Below are 18,605 nucleotides of genomic sequence, written 5' to 3' on the forward strand. Positions count from 1 at the left end.
CCCATCTCTCCAACACCACCCTCCCACCTCTCCCTTCATCCCTCTGCTGTGCTCTGCCAGTAAGATGATGCTGATGATGTGACACAGTAGCTGACCAATGATCATGGAAGAACGGAGTGTAATGGGCGTGTTCAGAATCCAAGCTTGCAGCTGATCGATGCTGAAGAGACTGAGGAGGAAGAAGGGGAAGAGAGGGAGGTAGAGGAGGGTGGGGGAGGCCTTGCCGGAGCAGAGGAGTGCTTACGCTGGTTTACTGGAGGAGAGGAGGGAGGGAGGGAGGAAGTTGTCACCTCTCAGAGGGGCATCAACCTGTGCTGTCATGGACAAGTATCGACCAAAGAGACCCACCACCCTGGCTCTGTTCCCACAGCCACCACAAGCCGGCACCCAGGTAGGGAGGACTGGAGGGTCCAGTTTTTCCAGTGAGCTGAGGAAATAGGTTACTGTGTATGTGTGTGGGGTGTGTGTGTGTGTAAGGGTGGGTCCTGTATGTAGAGTGAGGCAGCAGTGGCATCTAGCTGAATAAATGGGTTACTGTGTGTGAGTCTGTCTGTCTTCAGCATGAGACAGCATTAGCTAGCTGTGTATTCGTGCTTGTGTATGCCGTGAGCCATATGTGTGTGTTTGTGTGCATATGTATGTGGGTCAGCTATATAAAACACTTCACTTGTGTCTCTACAGTATACTGTAATCCTACATAATTAAGAATGTGTTTTTGTGCTAATATTCATGAACAGTTAGATATCTGTCTTCTGTATTTAGACCCGTTTTTTCCAGTGGGCAAACAGCTGTGAGGTTTCAGTGTCTTGCTCAAGGACACTTTGTCAGGACACGCTGGGTGTTGTTGGGATGGAGTATGTTACTACATTTTCCCCTTTGTCTTCAAATGTATTTTTTTATGCAACCAAGATGCTTTAGGTGCAAAATAAAACAGAAAATATCATGTAAGTCAAAAGCTGCACATTTCCATTCAAATACATAGAAATGCCAGATGATGAGGAAGAGCCAGGCCTGGCTGCTTCCTTAGTGCTCAGTAATGAGAACTGCCTGGCTGGAGCCAGCAGCAGCAGTGGTCCCTTTAAATGAGCTGCATCCTGTTTACTGTGTCAGAGCAGAGTCATCTCACCCGGACCTGGGGTCCCATTTAGCATCAGCATCCACATCACTTAACTGACTAGCATATCTATCCATCCAAAACACATTTCTGCCTATACATCCAACTATAGATGCATCTGTATGTATGTATGTATGTATGTAGATATATCTATATCTATATACACATCCATAGATGCATCTCTGTCTGTCTGTCTATCTATCTATCTATCTATCTATCTATCATCTATCTATCTATCTATCTATCATCTATCTATCTATATATCTATCTATCTCCCTCCTCTCATTTTCTATTATATATCATGCATTTCTATCTTTATATACATCTGTAGTTAAATCTTTATCTATATATGCATCAATTGTCTGTCTCTTTATGTACATGTATTTCATAGATAGATGGACAGTGAAGGTGAAGACATACATTTTAATAGTCTGGCTGCTCCTCACAGGTCACCTGTAAAGCAGTAATGTAATGTGAGACACAATTTAAGTCTCTGACTGTCGATCATTCGGCAGCTGATAATTGACTGTAGCCTGACAGGCACCAGTGGGATGATGTGCTGACAGCTGCTAACAGGCAGACATACACGGGGATGTCTTTCATGTCACGAGCAGTGTTCTGAGGAGGGCTGCTGCTGACCGTACTATGGTAGCGCGGTCGACAACTGCCAGTATTCACCACATGCTGTTGCTTAGCCTTTCTCGCTCTGGTGTAATCGAGTGACTCGATACGATTGGTTTAAACATAGCTTATGTAGGCACACAGTAATTTCCTCTAAAGTGATAAGCTGTGTGATTGGCTGCAGTAAACTGTGACCTCACTAACCTGTCCTGCTCGCCAGCTGGACTCACCACAGGCCCTGCATTAGCCAGATCACATGCACTACCACTTAACATTAATGACTGTAAGCCTGACTCTTAGTGAGACTGAGGGCACCAACGTGTGTGTGTGTGTGTGTGTGTGTGTGTGTGTGTGTGTGCGTGCGGCTGAGCAGATATTGGCTCTCAGCTGTGAATTAATCAGCTAATTGTGAGTCTTAAAATTACCAGGTGCATCAGGGTGGTGACATTAAAACTGTTTGTGTGTGCTGCTGTTTCTGTTGTTGTTATCTTGCCACAGTCCCCACGCTTTTTTAATTCTTCGATTATCAAAGGAAGTTTAAACGGATTAAAGTTGATGGTGTAGACAGCTCAACGCCTCTGTCACCGAAACTAAAAGAGCTGCAGCGCTTTCCCCAGTCATGTTAAGCTGAGGGGTTCACAATTTTTCAAGTCAATTACCACTATGAACACTGAAAGAGGATTTTCTTGCTGTAATCGTTCCTCCATGAGGCACCTTGCTGCTTGTTTTGTGGAAACCTGCTGCATGAGTCATATCAGCCATCTTTCAAATCTACAGTCCTTGTAGTAGAAAGATCCTGTTCTCTCCCCTGTTGCTCATCAGCATTTCTGGCTGCACTTTCACACAGCAGAGGTCTTTAGATAGTTTTCCCAAAACATTTTGGCACCCTGTGTGATTTTGTTTTGTTTAACTATTGTATCATCTGATCAGTACAGACTGAAGGGAAGATTCAAGAATGCAAAACCTTTTTTTACAAGTTCATTATCAATGTGACAATGTTCTCAAGGCAACTAACCATATCTAGTTATTTCAAAGGAAAATACTAGCTTTAACTTTTCAGGAAAATTGCTTATTTGCCATCCTCCTCAGACCCAGAGTAGAAGATAGCAACGCTTCTCTTCCCTGTGTGTGCATTCGGGAACTGAGAATTACAGAGACCAGCTGACAGCTGGTAGTGCACGGGCAGGTTAGCATACCTCCGTCTTGCCTGCATTTCCAAAATCTTCCTCAGTACTCTGGTTCGGATAAATCTGGCCGTGATTAGTAGCAGCAGTCATTCCATCTTGTCTGAAAAGAAGTTTCAGCTATGTACCTGATTCTAACGTTCGGTAACTAATTTTAACTTATTTCATAGCGAATATCACATATGACTGACTATATATGACTACCACTGTTGATTGAGGTATGCTAACACTTCCCCTTCACTACCATTCATTGTGCTATGCTAACTAGCAGTGAGCTGGGTCTTCCTAATGCAGCACAGAGGAGAGAAGAGAATCTATGTTCTTGTCTGACTCTGAGGAGAATGGGAAAGAGATGTACTTCCAAAGAAAGCGCTGTGTTTCCTTAAACTGCATCTTTTGCTCCATCAGTTACTCCACTTAACTCGTTGATGAACAAAACACATTACATACAGCTGTAACATTTGAGCAATGAGCGCTGTCTGTCGTGTGTATAAAATTTCACATGCACGTTATTTGTTGGATTTTTAGCAGTTAAGAAATTGTTGATTGTGCATTCATTCCATTAAGTGTCCCAGAAATTTTCCTGTGCCAGAACCAGAAAAATGAATTGATACAGTTTTGATAGCTGCAGCATTGATACCACTTAATTAGCTAGAACTAAATATGACTGTTTATAACCATGGCTCTGAGTAACTGTTATTGTTTCTGTGACGACTGAAAATGATGTTGACCGAATAAATATGTCTTTGGTTATGGCAAAATACCTCCTCTACAAAATTGAATCACTAATACTACAATATCTGACTGAAAAGGAAGTAAATCCTAACATCAGCACATTCCACATACCACTATGTTTGTCTTTATTAGTTATGTTCCAACCCCTCAGATGTAGATGGCCTGTGTTCCCACTTTAGGAGCTACTGCATTAATTATACTATTTATGGCAATTGCTAATTATCAGCAGCACAAATGCAACCAGTCCTTAGCCCAAACTACCATGAAAGTAATTGGCTGTGGTTGTCTGATGCAAGTTCAGGTTAAGTTTAAGGCAAGACTGTGTTTTCCATTCACATAAGCTCTTTTGTTTAATTTAGTTCAATAAAAATGTCCTGACTCATGTCTGGATCAGACAGCAGCCGTGTGACTCATCCACCATCCCAAACCTGCTACCTTCACACACACTGCCTTATCGACATCCTCTGATTTCCCACTTTCCTGCAATCATAATAAGTACAGCCACTAGAGGGCACCTGTCAATATAGGTCGTCTTGAATGTATTTATTCTCGATCCACCCATTTTTTGTTGTCTCCATCATGTGTCACATGAATAAATGTCTTTCCAATTGGCTATGTAGCTACATTACAGGCATCCATTCGTTTCTGTTTGTTTCAAATGAATATACCTGAGCAAGATGATCTCCTTCAGCCTCGTGGTGAAGCAGATAGTGCCGACTCATTTGAACAATGGTGCTTACGTAAGCAAATGTGGATGTGGCAATAATGAGACCGTGAATTGAATAAAGTGTGCTGTGATGCCTTCTGACACATCCCTCCAGTGTGCCTGACAGTTTTTGAAGCAGGTTTGAGGAAGGGGCTGGGGCTACAACTGATGGGATGGGCCAGTGATTTAATGAAAAATAAATAAAGCAGCACCCAGCAGCTGCAGGGTGACAGGCTGCCTCCACACTGTTTACTGCTGTGGAGAACAAGATTCAGATTCATTGATCTGTTATGTCTGTCTGAAACTCATCTTTCTTCAGTGGGAGGAGTCTGGTGTCTGGACAGGGCTGGTGGTAGGTGACAAAATGGGTCCCAGATGGATTTATCACCCAGATTTTGTTTAAGGGGAATGATAGTGACACACCCATGGTGAGTTCATACTCTCACTGCACTATTGCCACCAGGGCTTTGCTCCACTAGTTCCATTTGTAGATGTCCTGGTAGACTTGATTTCAGAACCTGCATCATGTTTCTAGAAGTTGTCTTTTAAAATGCTTTTTTGATATCAGCACACTTATTCAGGGTAACTACACTTCTCAGTCTAATCCAGTATCATTCCGCCACTAACTTTAAAATAACCAGCAGAAACTGGGTGCTTTACTAAGGAAGTGGTTCAATAATTAGCCAACTTAAAGAATTCAGTCACTTAAATTGCGGCTGCCATTTGAATTTTGGGATTGAATAGTTGACAAAAAGATTTTCCTGTCATCATTTTAAGAGGAGAACGTTGGACCTCAGACACCTTTGACTGCTCTCTGACGGTACCTCAGCTATTCTTGTCTCAATACAGACAGACCATTCCTGTGAATGGCACACGTGGCACTGATGGAGGGTAAAGATGCCATCAGAGAGGGATGTGAGAGGTGCATGCTAGAAGGTAACTGAGTCAGTGCGTATCCCCGATATCCAGGTTCTGAATTGTGGAGTTTAAATATGAGCTACAGTGTTTGTTTTGTTTTGGTTTTTTTTTTATAGTGATTGAAGCTCAGAAAATTGAATGTTGGTTATTGAGAATTGAACATGAAGTGTCCAGCGGCAGTAGCTTGTATGATTTTTATCTCTATGGTGGTTCTTTGCTTACAAAAACAGGGCTTTACAAATATTCTGGTGTAACCACAATTACCCTGCAATAACAGAAAGAGACTTGTTTGAAGAATATCAGTGAGAAGCAGATCTTAGCTCTGAATGTGTTCTGCTCTGTATGATAATAATAATAATGTTCTGTGCCGTACTAACATTAGACAACAATGATTTTGTCGGTCTACCACCCAAAAAATTATCATGTGCACAGTGGTGCAGGAGGGCGGCACGGTGGTGCAGTGGTCAGCACTGTCGTCTCACAGCAGGGTTCTGGGTTCCAGCCCTGGCTCGGGCACAGGATCTTTCTGTGTGAGTCTGCATGTTCTCCCTGTTCCTGTGTGGGTTCTCTCTGGTTCTCCAGCTTCCTCCCACCGTCCAAAGACATCAAGAGGGAACGAGGCTGATTGATACTCTAAATTGACCGTAGGTGTGAATGGTTGTTTGTCCAGAATCAGTCAGGAGCAAGTAAAGACCTCAAAGGAGTCAAGGTTTATTCCCCACCACCTGGTGACACACAAACGCAAATTGCGATTCTTGGAACAAATAGATTAATTCAAAACCAGCCAAACTCCACAGAATTCAACAAATCACAATTTAAGTAGTAAATCACAAATTCTGCCTATTTTTCTGCAAAAAAAAATCAAAAGAAATCTTGCAAATGAAGTTGCATTTATAAGACTCATTTCAAGCTTTTTGGACCACAAGAATTCCAAAATTCTATGGAATCCAGGAGGGACTGGTCAGTGTGTTATAACTGAATGAAATGTTGTTCTCATACTATTGCTCTGTGTTCCCATCCAGGACTCCATCAACAACAACTCTCTTGGCAAGAAGGACAGCTGGAAAGACTCCCGCTCTTCCTCCCCACACATTACAGGTATGGCACTAAAAACATGAAACGGAATGTTTCAGATACAAATTAATGAGTGGTCACCCATAAATAAAGGGAAAGGTCATGTGAATTATGACCTAAAATTAATGGCTTCACTTCAGTGTTAAATGCTGACAGACATTATTCATGTTGACATTAAAAAACAATGCAGTTGGAAGCATTTCTTGACGAACAGGGTGTTAGCTAACATCTTTTTAGCTGCTAGCGCTTCCTGTTAGATGCTAGCGCCTTGTAAGCTGGTAGTAGCCAATAGCTTCTTGTTAGCAGCTACAGTGGTGTCTTGTTACCTGGTAGTAGTTAGTAGCTTCTTGTTAGAGGCTAGTAGCTTCTTGTGAGTGGCCAGTAGCTTCTTCTTAGTGGCTAGCAGCTTCCTGTCAGCTGGTAGTAGCCAATAGCTTCTTGGTAGCAGCTTGTAGCTTCATCTTAGCTGATAAGCATGATGATGCAAAATGTAAAAATGCCATTTTCATTCTCTAATTTATCTAATTAACACGAACATCATATTTAATTAATACAGTATGTTTCTCATGTTTATAATAAGGGCAGCAGAGTGGTACAGTGGTCAGCACTGTTACCTCACAGCAAGAAGGTGTAGGGTTCGAGTCCCAGCCGGGGCACTGGGTCTTTCTGTGTGGAGTCTGCATGTTCTCCCTGTTCCTGTGTGGGTTCTCTCTGGTACTTCAGCTTCCTCCCACAGTCCAAAGACATCAAGAGGGGACGAGGCTGATTGATACTCTAAATTGACTGTAGGTGTGACTGTGAGTGTGAATGGTTGTCTGTCTCTATGTGTTGGTCCTGTGATGGACTGGTGACCTGTCCAGGGTGAACCTCGCCTCTTACCTGAAGGCTGCTGAGATAGACTCCAGCCCCCCCGTAACCCTTAACAGGATAAGTGGTAGAAAATGGATGGATGGATGTTTACAATAATGTGAATTAAATTTTGCCTTTACAGATTTTTGACAAAAAAAAAAATCTGCTGGGGAAGTTGAAACCAGAATAAATGGTTATGTTGGACTAACGTATGGGCTCAGTGAGGTGTTTTGCTGTTGTACTTGAACTGAGTGATGGCTTGGATACATTTTCCCTCATGGAGGCTGATGTAAGATGATCCATTGTGTAGGCCTCCTCATCTACTTCAGGTACTACACTGACTGAGGACATTTCGGTTGGTGCAGTGAGCAGGACTGTTGATCTCTAAATGCACTTTTCTCTGTACTCATTGCAGGCTTGAAAGATTTAAGCTGCCTGTAGATGGAGACTAGGTGAATTAAACACAGCACAATAGCCAAGTGATATGTTTTATTTGACTGATGGGAGTGGCCCAGTGACCTCTGGTCAAGGTCTGTCTGAATAGGAGAAGCAAACCATTGTTGTGCACTGCTCTTCCAGTTGAATCTGGGAGAATAATTCAGCTCGGACCATAATTATTGGAAATACAGGATCCATTGTGTGTGGATCTTAAGCTACTGTATATGACAGACTCAAAGTCAGGATATTTGGCCCTGTAGGATAGTGATGTCCAGCTTTTAGAAAATATATGAATTTTTAATGGGACTCCTTCTCCAGCACGCAAGTAAGAGCACGCCACATTATGGACATGTTGGGACTACAGAGGTGTGGTTCAAACTCTTTACAGTAGGGGCTTTCAAAGTCTGAGATTGTGGGCCTCTCTAAAACTAATCCTGGATGAATACCCCCCCCCCCCACACACACACACACACACACACATCATGTATTGTTTTGTTTCTAGATGGCTTTTTGATCATTAACGTTACTTAACTCCATGGACTGTCAATTATTTGGCCAGGCTAGCCTAATATTGGTATTTTGCATAACCTCAGAGTACATCAAATACATGAAAACAGTTAGATTCTGACTTTTAGAAAGTAAGAAAAACAGCAAATTGCCCCAAAACCTACTCTAAATGATGTCCTTTGATAATTATTGATATTCTTTCACCTCTATTCACTGAGCCCTCCTGAAACATTCTGTAGTACCACTGTGGAGGCCCACCTCACACTTGGAAATCCTCTATTTACAGTTAAATTGTGACGGCAGACATCTGGATTTGTCCTCTGTTCATTTTCCTCAGTCAATCTCTCTGCATACTTTAATAATCCGTCTGTCTATGTCTGATTTACTAATACATAATCTACTTTTGTGTGTGTTTGTGTGTTAAGGGGATCTAACACCATCAGATACCCAACCAAAAGTAGAGGACAAAGTCCGTCTTTGCACCCGCCGCCCGGCCCCTAAGCCACCATCAGCCAATGGAGCTAACAGAGCCAGCACTCAAGCTGCAGCTCGTCCCCGGGAAAGACCACCATCCGGGGTGACACAGTCCTCCAGTGCACCTAGGAATCAACGTAGAGTAGGAGGAGTGGGAGCAGGAAGAGGGCGAGGAGGAGGAAGAGGAGTGACAGTGATGAGAGAGAGAAGCTCAGGGGATATCAGAGGGAAGGATGGAGTGACAGCAGGGAAGGAGGACAGAAGAGGAGGAAGACTGTGTGAGGAGTCCAAGGGTAAGGAGAAAGAAAGGACCGGACATCAAAGGCCAAGAGACGCAAATGGACTGAAAAGCTGCGGGACGGATGGGAAAGGAAAAGTTTGTGTGAAAGGTGATAACAAAGGAGGGAGAGTCAAACTGAACAACGCACCTGCTAACCAGGAAGTTATTCTGACAGCTATGGTGGTCCCACGCACACCTGTAGCAACAAGAACCCAGGACAAGAACCAAGACCAAGGTGACCAAAGGGGTTCTATGCCCAGAAGCTTCAGTATCTACTCTGGTGAAGCAAGACATCTAATACAAGTTTTTTGACATTATCATTTTAAATTGAACCATAAATTTGCCATTTGCCATTTAACCAACTAAAGAAATATGAATTTATACCATTTTTTGAGTTAAATCAACATTTCAAGTGGTTGCAAGGCCCTTGGAAACAAAATTATCTGTAAATCAGATAAAAATTTACCTGCAAACAAACCCTGACAAAACAACCCAGTTCTCTAAATGTATTTTTTTAGCGTGAAAATACAACAACATAATAAGCTATATTTCGTAAGATATCCAAATTGCTTTGCAAATCAGTGTACCAATGGCTAACATTGAAAAGTTGTCAGATAAGAGATGAAATAGAAATGTATGTGCTGCTAAATGGTGTGGCGATGACACATTCTGCTAATATGTCACTTAAATTTAAAGCAGTAGGAACTGAGTGTGTCTCACATCTTGGGAGCAGAGCTGAGGCAAAGTATCATCCCCTTCTACTTGGCTTGTCTGATCCAGAGTAACTTGAACATTCATTAAGTGTTTATCAATTTAATGAGTATAGAATGTCTTTTGCTATTTGTTGTTGGTAACAGAGATTGACAAACAGGACTTATGGAGCAGAAACCTCAAACAAAATATAAGATAATGTTATATACAGTAGAGTTTGCCTTTATTGGGGACACTTTTCGCATCACAGTTAGTCATTAGATCCATTGTTTATATTTAGGAAGCTTTGCACTCTTGGGGCTATTATGATTTACTTAAGCATTTTTCACTATTGTGAGTGTGGCCTGTTGCAGTTTTATAACAAGATGTCAGTGTAAACAGACACAGTTTGGTAGTGATCAAAATATCAGTGTCACATCTGCTTTCACAAAAACAAGTGAATTTCTCACTGTCTTCTGTTCAGTATCACCACTGTCTTCTTTATGTCAAACATATAATCTTGTTTTTCTTCTACAAAATAATTTTATTTCCCCAGTGATCTAAGGTTTTAATCAGCTGAATGATATTTGCAGCATATATCAAACAAATTGTGATTAATCAAATTCATTGGTTTGAATTTTTTTTTTTTTTTTAGGTCAAAATCATGACAGGACCCAGGAAAATCCACCTGTCCTTTCCCGGTCCAGCAGCGAGGGGGGGTCAAACAGAATGTCCCTGAGCTCGGACACAGAGGGCCCCCCACCAGGTCCCCTGCATCCCTCTTTATCTCGAACCAACCCTGACATCACCGAAGAAGAGGGGGAGGGGGTTACGTCTCCCTGCGTGAATGTCCAGAATGGTCCAAGCCACTGCCTTGAAGGTAATGACAAAACAGAGATGGACTGTACCAAGTCAGAGGTGGACCCAGGGGGAGGAAAATGTGAAAATAACACTGAGGTGGATAGCACCAACTCTGTGACTCAGGGAGCTCCTGCATCTGCTCAGACTGTGCCAAAGAGTGAAGCTTCAGCAGGGTTAAATTATGACTCTGTTAAATACACTCTGGTGGTCGATGAACACGCTCAGTTGGAGCTGGTCAGCCTCAAGGACTGCTTACACAGCTACACTGGGCACAATGATGACAGTGATGCAGAGACGGTCTATCAGTCAGCCAATGAGGAGGAAGACCCAGAGTATGAGGAGGAGAGGAAGAGGAGAGAGGAAACAAAGAGGCAAGGTAATGAGAGAGTCAGTTTTTAAAAAATGCCACTAGAATCCCTAGGGTGGTCCTTGGAGGGATGTGTATGGGTAAGTTCACTAAAAGGTTTATCCCTTTGAGAGCAGGCACATTACAGCAAATGATAAGAAAATGCAGATCATAACATTAAAGATAAAATGCTGGTTAATACAGTATAAGAAGACAAAGACGATGAGAGGTCTTGATAATGTACTGGGAAAAAAGTGCAAAATGTAAAATAATATCTACTCTACTCTAATATCTACACTGGAAAATATCTACTCTTTTTAGTGGGTCTGCTATGTCTGATAGAAGAGGCAAAGGTAACGATTTTAAAGCAATTCACTTTTCTTATTGAGGCAGCTGTAGTGTCTAAGGCGCAGCTGTTTAGAACATATATTAATATCTTCTGTTATTAATTTTGCACAAAAAAGAGTTAAGGATCCAGTACAGAGCCTTGTGGAACACCACTAAACAGGTAACAAGAGTATTGTGTCTGTGTTGAATGAGAGTATAGGTATAGCCTCAGCAGATGAGAGTCACTGAGCCTTTCACACATCTGTTTATCTCCTCTAGTAGTCTAATGTTTTGTTGTTTTGTGCTCTAAGAGAGGAAGAAAGAGGAGGAAAAGAGAAGAAAGGATGAAGAGGAAAAGAAGAAGAGGCGGGAAGAAGATCTGAGGAGGCGAAGGGAGGAAGAGGTGAAGAGGAGGAGGGAAGTGGTGGGGAGGGTATGCAAGCAGTCTAAGGTCACGCCTGCCGCGACCTCAGAGGAGGAGGATTCTAATGGAGGAAGAGCCGCAGTTCCCAGGAGCAAGAAGTTCCTCAATCTGTTTGCCAAGGACAGCAGCCATTACAGTACCACTGGTTAGTGATGCAGCACCAGCCAGATGCTACAGTGCAGCATTTTACACCTCCCACATAAATGTATAAATGAAATAAATATATAAATGTCTACAACATGTTTAATTTAATAATATATGTGAAGGTTAATATTTCTTTTTTGTAATATATGTCTTGAAATATTAATTTAAAACAACAAAGCAAAAGGCAAAGAAACGGTAAGAGCCGAGAAAAGGACCTGAGAAAAGGGGTCACCTCAGTTACCTCTCGATAGCAGTCCATGAATTAAATTGACCTAATAATCATGACCAGTTTTGTTCACTTTGTTCACAAGTGTTAGCAACTAGATTCTGTGGTGATTATGCGGGAAACTTTCAGCTATTGAGCATATCGACCCTTATCCTTCAGGTGCAGGATCGTTTGGTGTGTTCTCCTGTGTTCTGGATGGAGTGGAGCGACAACAGAGCCACAGAGCTGTGTACAGGTTAGCACATTTGTGAACGTGCACAATCTTGCTAATCTTGGCAGTTGACTGAAATTTGTTTTTCCTCTGTTTTTAGGTTTGTTCCTCGTCATGCTGATGAGCTGAACCTCGAGGCAGACGATCCGGTGTTAATCCTGAATCAATCTGAGGATCTGTGGTGTCAGGGTTACAACATGAGGACCGGAGCCACGGGCATATTCCCTGCCTTCTACGCTGTCAGGGTAGCCAAAGAAACTAGTAAAGGTGCATTTCAAATATGTGAATTAACACATTATCAACAAACTCAACAACGGTGAGTTTAAGATTGTTCTTTGTTCTTGATCCTTCTCTCAGTCCAACAAGATGGTTGGATTGAGCAGTTCTTGGTGCGATTCCTGGGTTCAGTCCAGGTCCCCATCCACAAAGGCAATGATGTGCTGTGTGCTGCAATGCAGAAGGTACAGACACTGAACAACACAACACAATCATCAGTAATATCATTTTAAAAATGGCTTTATAATCAAATATATGTGATATAATCAATACTATTATTAACACTCTAAATGAAAGGGATGTTTAATCAATACTTGCAGTATCAGTCTTAAAAAAAATCACAAACCCACAGAATATTATCAAAATTTAGTAATTCACTAACCTCATGAACGTAGTGGCACATTTAGCAGCTAAGTACGAGATATTTTCTTAGATGTTGGTGTGGCTAAAAGGAAAGAAAATATTTAACTTTCCTCATGAACCCAGAAACAGGCCTGTGTCTAACCCCCCCCCCCCCCCCCCAAGTAGTCAAACCCAATCAGTGATGCAGCTTTAAATCATTGTAGTCCACCTGAGAAGGAGATCTAGCATATGTTCCCTCCTGATATCCTTCCAATCAGCCATCTTAACGGTGCTCTACATTGTGTGAGGATTAAAATTCTCTATCGTTACGTTTCTCTGTCTACTTCTAGAGAGGCCATGTAGAAACTTTGGGGGAAGAAACAACTGGAAAGGGTGTTGTAAGACTTGGCTGACATCTGTTTGGAGCCTGGAAAGTACATCGATCATTTTATATTGGTTGAATTGGGTGTTATTTCCTTTGAGCGAGAAAAAAAAATCACTAAATCAAAATAAACAAACCCACTAGGTGATTTGGGTGAAATGTCACATGTTTAGAGTGTACGTGGAGAGCTGTACCTGACTCAGCTGTAATCCCCGTGCCCCCCCCCCCCCCAGTCTAAATCCGTATTACGAACAATACAGAACAGAGCCTGCTACTTTATCTTCAGACTTGTAAAGAGACGCTTTCTCTCCTTTCAGTAGGTTTGACATTGTTGCTTGTGGCTAACGTGACTTTTCTCTCTGTGAGGGGAGATTGAGTTTGGTTGCTTTTGCTGGAGAAATGTATTGATGATATGAGTAAAGGACAACTGAAAGAGTAAAAACATCCACAATAATCTATGGTTTAGATTGTACACATAATTACAAACACATACTTTTGGCTTTGAGCTGTTTTGAAGAATACTGACTTGGCCACACAAGGGCAAAACACAGCTCCAGCAACAAGAAGTTGCTAATGCTGTTACGCAAGCTCAACAAACAGAACAAGCAAATTCAGTTGTCTAATGTGTGGCCCTTAGCTTAACTGATGTAATATAGTATGGACCTTTGGAAGGTAGTCTTGCCCACCCCTGGAATAGGTTTAAACTGAGTTAGTCAGAAGTTTTGCCATTTAGTCAGTGGTTTTTCTTCAGAATGTAGCATTTTGCTCCTTACTTACTGTGATCAATCATGTAAATCTTGTCATTAATACTGTTAAGGTGAGGTTAATGTGATCAGTGCATTACTGTTATTGAACCTGCAAAATTACAGATAACAGCTTAAGTGGGTTGGTTAGTGATAATAAAGATGATTTATTTTGGTTAATCAGGATTTTTTTTTTTTTTTTTTGCAAAGCACTGGGCATTGCACAGCTTTTCAGCATTCATTCATAGTTTTAAGATCAAAAAAATAAAGATCTATTTTTCATCTGCTCTGTAAATCTGAGACAACCCTCCCCAGAAAAAAGGATCTGCTCACGATGAGACAAATGCTCTCTAGTGGCCACTGAAATAAGAGGAGTAAAGGAATAAATTCATTCAGGGACATGGTGGGTGGATGAGTCAGCAATACGCCAGACCTTATGGCGTTGACACATCATGAAGCATCGTCATGATTAAGCAGCTCTGACGTTCAGCACGAATATAAGAAACACACTTGTGGGTTCCAGTTCAGAGCAGCTCCATACAGATACACATCTCACACAAATACATGCAGCCACACAAGAGCCTCAGACAGAACTTTGATATTATTATTGGCAGCAAAGAGGGAAGATTAAATATTATTTTGAGCAGGTTCACTGATGTTCGACTGAACTTGTGTGTCAACAGGTTGCATATAACAGGCGGCAAGCAGGACAGCCTCCTTCAACCTGTGTGCTGGAGGTCAGCGTGAGGGGTGTGAAGATCAGTGTCCAGGACCAGTGTCACTCTGCTCACAGGGTACGTACATTGCCTCTTCATCCTCCCTGTAGGCAGCTGTGCAGCACTCTGCAGATATCCCAGGGTCCACTCTGAGCAGCCACACACACACACACACATACACACACACACACACACACACACACACACACACACACACACACACACACACACACACACACGCATGCACACACAAACACACACACACTTGTCTGTCTCTGTCCTTCTCTCAGGGCGAACAGTGTTTCCATTTCTTCCATTTGAAGAACATCTCATTCTGTGGCTGTCATCCAAAACACAGCAAGTAAGTTGTGCCTTTTCTCACAGGCTCTTTAGTGGCTCCACATTTCTATGTTGTCTGAGTAACGCTGATAATTGTACTCCAGGTATTTTGGTTTCATCACAAAACACCCGGACCAACAGCGCTTCGCCTGCCATGTGATGATGGCAGAGACAACGCTACATCCTCTGGCCACGTCAGTAGGGTAAGACTCTCCATTTTGCTTTCAAGTTTTCTGACATGCTGAAAAACAAAGAATTACTTGATGCTAATTGTAATAAAAAATAGAGTTTCTTGTTGACTAAAAGACACTGTTGGTTATAAAGGGCAGTTGACTGAAATGATTTAGTGAATTAATATCCAGTACATGATTTATTTTCTGCAGATTTTACCCTTATGGTCTTGGCCACTTTTTTCACTCTACTGGAGCCTCTTAGCATAAATTTATTTCTGTAGCTGATGTGTTTTCAGTACAATCTGGGCTAGTTCAGTATGTCCTCTGCTGTGCACGGGTGGACATTAGTGTTTGGAAGTCTGGCACAAAAGCGAATGTGGTGCTAAAGTCTAGCTTTCAGAACAAAAATAAAACAAACAGCAACGATTGTTTTCATCAGTAAGTTATCATTTCAGATGCATATGCATCGCGGTTTGCGCGAGTCCTGAATGATGCACAGCTCAACATAGAAAAGATCCAAAAACTTCTCATTAAAACCTCAAATGAGGACATTTTATTTTGGACTGAAGAGAGGCTTCAAACAATTCCCCTCTAATTACACTAACGTCTAAGGGTCACGAACATACCAGAGAACTGTGTAGATGATGCTCAAATATATTTAACACTCCTCTAAACAACTGTCTTCTCTTGCCTCTCCAGGAAAGCCTTCCAGCAGTATTACAAAGAACATATTGGCTACTCGTGTCCCACTGAAGACATTTTCATTGAATAAACCTTCAACATACTAAATAGTCACTATGTCTGTAAGCCAAGTCTTACACCACAAACGGGAGTGTTATCTTTGTCAGAAGATTTGCATGGCAGATTTGTTTTCATAGCTGCATCCCATGATGCATCAGGCTTTTTCCTTCCTTTGGCCATGTCACATATAAATACCTTTACAGATGGTCGGGGGCCCTGTGACATGATCCATGAAAAAGGTTGTTATGTAACCTTACCGGAACACAAATGTCTGAGGGGCTAAAATTACTTCTGTACGTGTCACTACATAAACAGGATGTAAAAACCTAGTCGGCTCAAGTTAATTTAGTGACAGGGGGTTTATCATCCGAATGGGAACCTGAAGCCAGCGTTTAGTCACATTTGTGACTGCGGTCCCTGTAACTCGCCACAGAGAGCTTTGAGCTAAACGCTAGCTCTAACAGGATGACACTGAATAGACAGTAATGTTATAAAGCCAACGGCTAACAGGCGCTAACTAGCATCACACACAAATCACAGCTGAGGGAAATGTCATTAGTGTGGCAGAAATGTGGTTTTAAGTTATTTTAGCTGATGAAATGTGAAAGGATCACTAAAGTTAGTGTGTGTGTGGGGGGGGGGGGTGTCTGTACAAAGGTCATGTCAATCAATTCTGTATCTTTCAGAGATGTTTCAGTCTTGAACAAATCAACACTATAATCAATAGAGCCAAAAAAAAACAAAAAACAAAACCAAAAAACCCCAAAACTGATGAACATGTCCAAAGAGATGATTTACTGCTTTATCGTACACAACATTGTAGGCAGAATGTGCTTGGGGGTTTGGATTACTTCAAAGAAAACAGAATCATTGTTGTAATCTCTTTTCTTTTAAGACGTTTTAGTGTTCTGATGTCCTATGAGTGGAAACAAGCATCATGCACTTGAGTGGAAATAACATGCTCTATTTGAAAGAACATACACATCATTGACATCATCATCATCATCATCATCGCTCAGTTCTGATCTGTACGCGACTCATATTTTGGATGATGTACGCTCTAAAAAAATGGACATGCATACCCGGTTTGTACTGTTATAAATGTATATATTGTATACAAATGCAGAAAATGTGATAATGGAGAAAAATAAATTAATAGGTAAGGCTGTAAAGATATGAAAACATGGAGCTTTGTTGGATCTTTTTGACTTGTCTAAACGATGACATGGTAGAAAACCGGTGAGAGCACTTTTTTAATTTATCTGTTTGTCTGAAATGACATTTGATTTGTCACATACAGACACTTTGACACTCGCCACTGAGTGTCAAGAGCTCAGGAAGTGCAGACAAAGTGCATGACGTTTGCATCCAACCACGTTTTGAGCCCAAATTCAGCGTTAGTTCACCCTTTGTATGAAACACACACTTGAAACACAAAGCATTGGCAGGTCAACTTGTTGAGAGGCAGCTGTGCTAAAGCCTGATTGAAAAAAAAAAAATCGGAAGAAATATCTGTCATTATATTAGCTTCATCCACAGAAATGAAGGGCGTCGTGTTACCAGTAACCCCCCACTAGTTTAATGTTTTGAAGGGACACACAAATGGACCTGCTTGTGTTTTTGCACATATGAGAATAGATTGATGTTTCCAAAAAGAAGATATAGATATAGATAAAGATATATATATATATTTAAAAGGATAAATTTCTTATTTATAACCCAAGACCTGACAATCTAACGTTGAGGAGTTTCTGTTGAGGTGCCTAATTTTATCATTTTGCTGCTTCATTTTCCATTTTCTTCCAACAAACCTGCTTACAAAGATGTTGAACTCTGTGTAACAGCAACAAGGCCCAGATGACGCTGTGCAATTTACTATTGTGTGTGTGAGAGCAAGCCTGCTGGGACGGCGGGTCACTGTGCAGTCACGTCCACATCACTCTCAGCTCACTCTGTTTGCCTGCTCAAATCTGGGATCGAGGTCAAGTCATGACACTTTCTCAACACTGAACATGGAAATACTTTTCACCTCTCATTGTTGGCAAGCTTTTGAAGAGATTCACTAGCTTGTTTTCAGCTTCTTCTGCCCCCCAGTGGCCTAAATCTATAAATGCAGCTTAATCAAGGATTTGACCTTTTGGTTTTCCTGGCAATGAGAAAACATCAGCATGAGCAGTTTCCAGGAGATTATCAGATTTGAGCAGGTAAAATAAATGAAAAAGTTTTGTGTTCTAAAACAGTGCCTATTCTGTTCTGGTGTAGTGATGATGATTGTTGTCTGTATTTACTGTCTCTAATCACAGAATCTTAATAGATTCAATAGCTGGTCTCATCCATCCATCCATCCATTTTCTATACCGCTTATCCATTAAGGGTCGCGGGGGGGCTGGAGCCTATCCCAGCTGACACTGGGTGAGAGGCGGGGTTCACCCTGGACGGGTCACCAGTCCATCACAGGGCCATCAGGAGCAATGAGGGGCTCAGTATCTTTAGCTGGTGTCATTCAGATGAGTATTCTTGTAGCTGGAGATGACGATACACTGAAGATGGCCACCATGGAAGTAATAAGGGTTGGACATGGGGTCCGCATCACACCTGTGGAATGGGAGGACATAAACCTGTACTGATTCTGTTGCAACATTTAGATGAGCATTGCTCAAATACGTATCCACAAATTTAATTCCTTGACTTCATTATAGAACAACATTGTTATTAGAGTGCGGTGGAATTCTTGCATATAGAATTTATTAGCTCATAATCTCTG

At 41.6% G+C, this 18,605-nt stretch overlaps 1 protein-coding gene across 3 annotated transcripts; it reads left to right on the forward strand.

The window, feature by feature from the left end:
* The first annotated feature begins 100 nt into the window (after window positions 1-100).
* LOC147258564 (C-Jun-amino-terminal kinase-interacting protein 1-like) lies at window positions 101-17,417 on the forward strand. 3 transcript variants are annotated; one of them, XM_086208489.1, is made up of 12 exons: window positions 101-391; window positions 6,301-6,376; window positions 8,572-9,180; window positions 10,246-10,827; window positions 11,436-11,693; window positions 12,078-12,153; window positions 12,230-12,396; window positions 12,487-12,590; window positions 14,556-14,666; window positions 14,879-14,949; window positions 15,032-15,130; window positions 15,800-17,417. In XM_086208489.1, the coding sequence occupies exons 1-12, from the start codon at window positions 320-322 to the stop codon at window positions 15,870-15,872; spliced, it is 2,298 nt and encodes a 765-aa protein (XP_086064615.1). In that variant the 5' UTR covers window positions 101-319; the 3' UTR covers window positions 15,873-17,417. The 3 variants fall into 3 exon arrangements, with proteins under 3 accessions (XP_086064615.1, XP_086064617.1, XP_086064616.1); XM_086208491.1 differs by having other exon boundaries at window positions 103-391; window positions 10,246-10,470; XM_086208490.1 differs by having other exon boundaries at window positions 105-391; window positions 8,572-9,135.
* Window positions 17,418-18,605: the final 1,188 nt, after the last annotated feature.

Source organism: Aulostomus chinensis, chromosome 7 (genome assembly GCF_037954235.1).
Source record: "Aulostomus chinensis isolate RoL2024-O1b breed Wild chromosome 7, RoL_Achi_v1.0, whole genome shotgun sequence".
Classification (NCBI taxonomy): Eukaryota; Metazoa; Chordata; class Actinopteri; order Syngnathiformes; family Aulostomidae; genus Aulostomus; species Aulostomus chinensis.

Coding starts and splice junctions, on each gene's coding strand:
- LOC147258564 (XM_086208489.1), top strand. CDS start 320: ATGGACAAGTATCGACCAAAGAGACCCACCACCCTGGCTCTGTTCCCA. Junction 392..6,300: donor CACCACAAGCCGGCACCCAG/GTAGGGAGGACT, acceptor GTTCCCATCCAG/GACTCCATCAACAACAACTC. Junction 14,667..14,878: donor AGTGTCACTCTGCTCACAGG/GTACGTACATTG, acceptor TCCTTCTCTCAG/GGCGAACAGTGTTTCCATTT.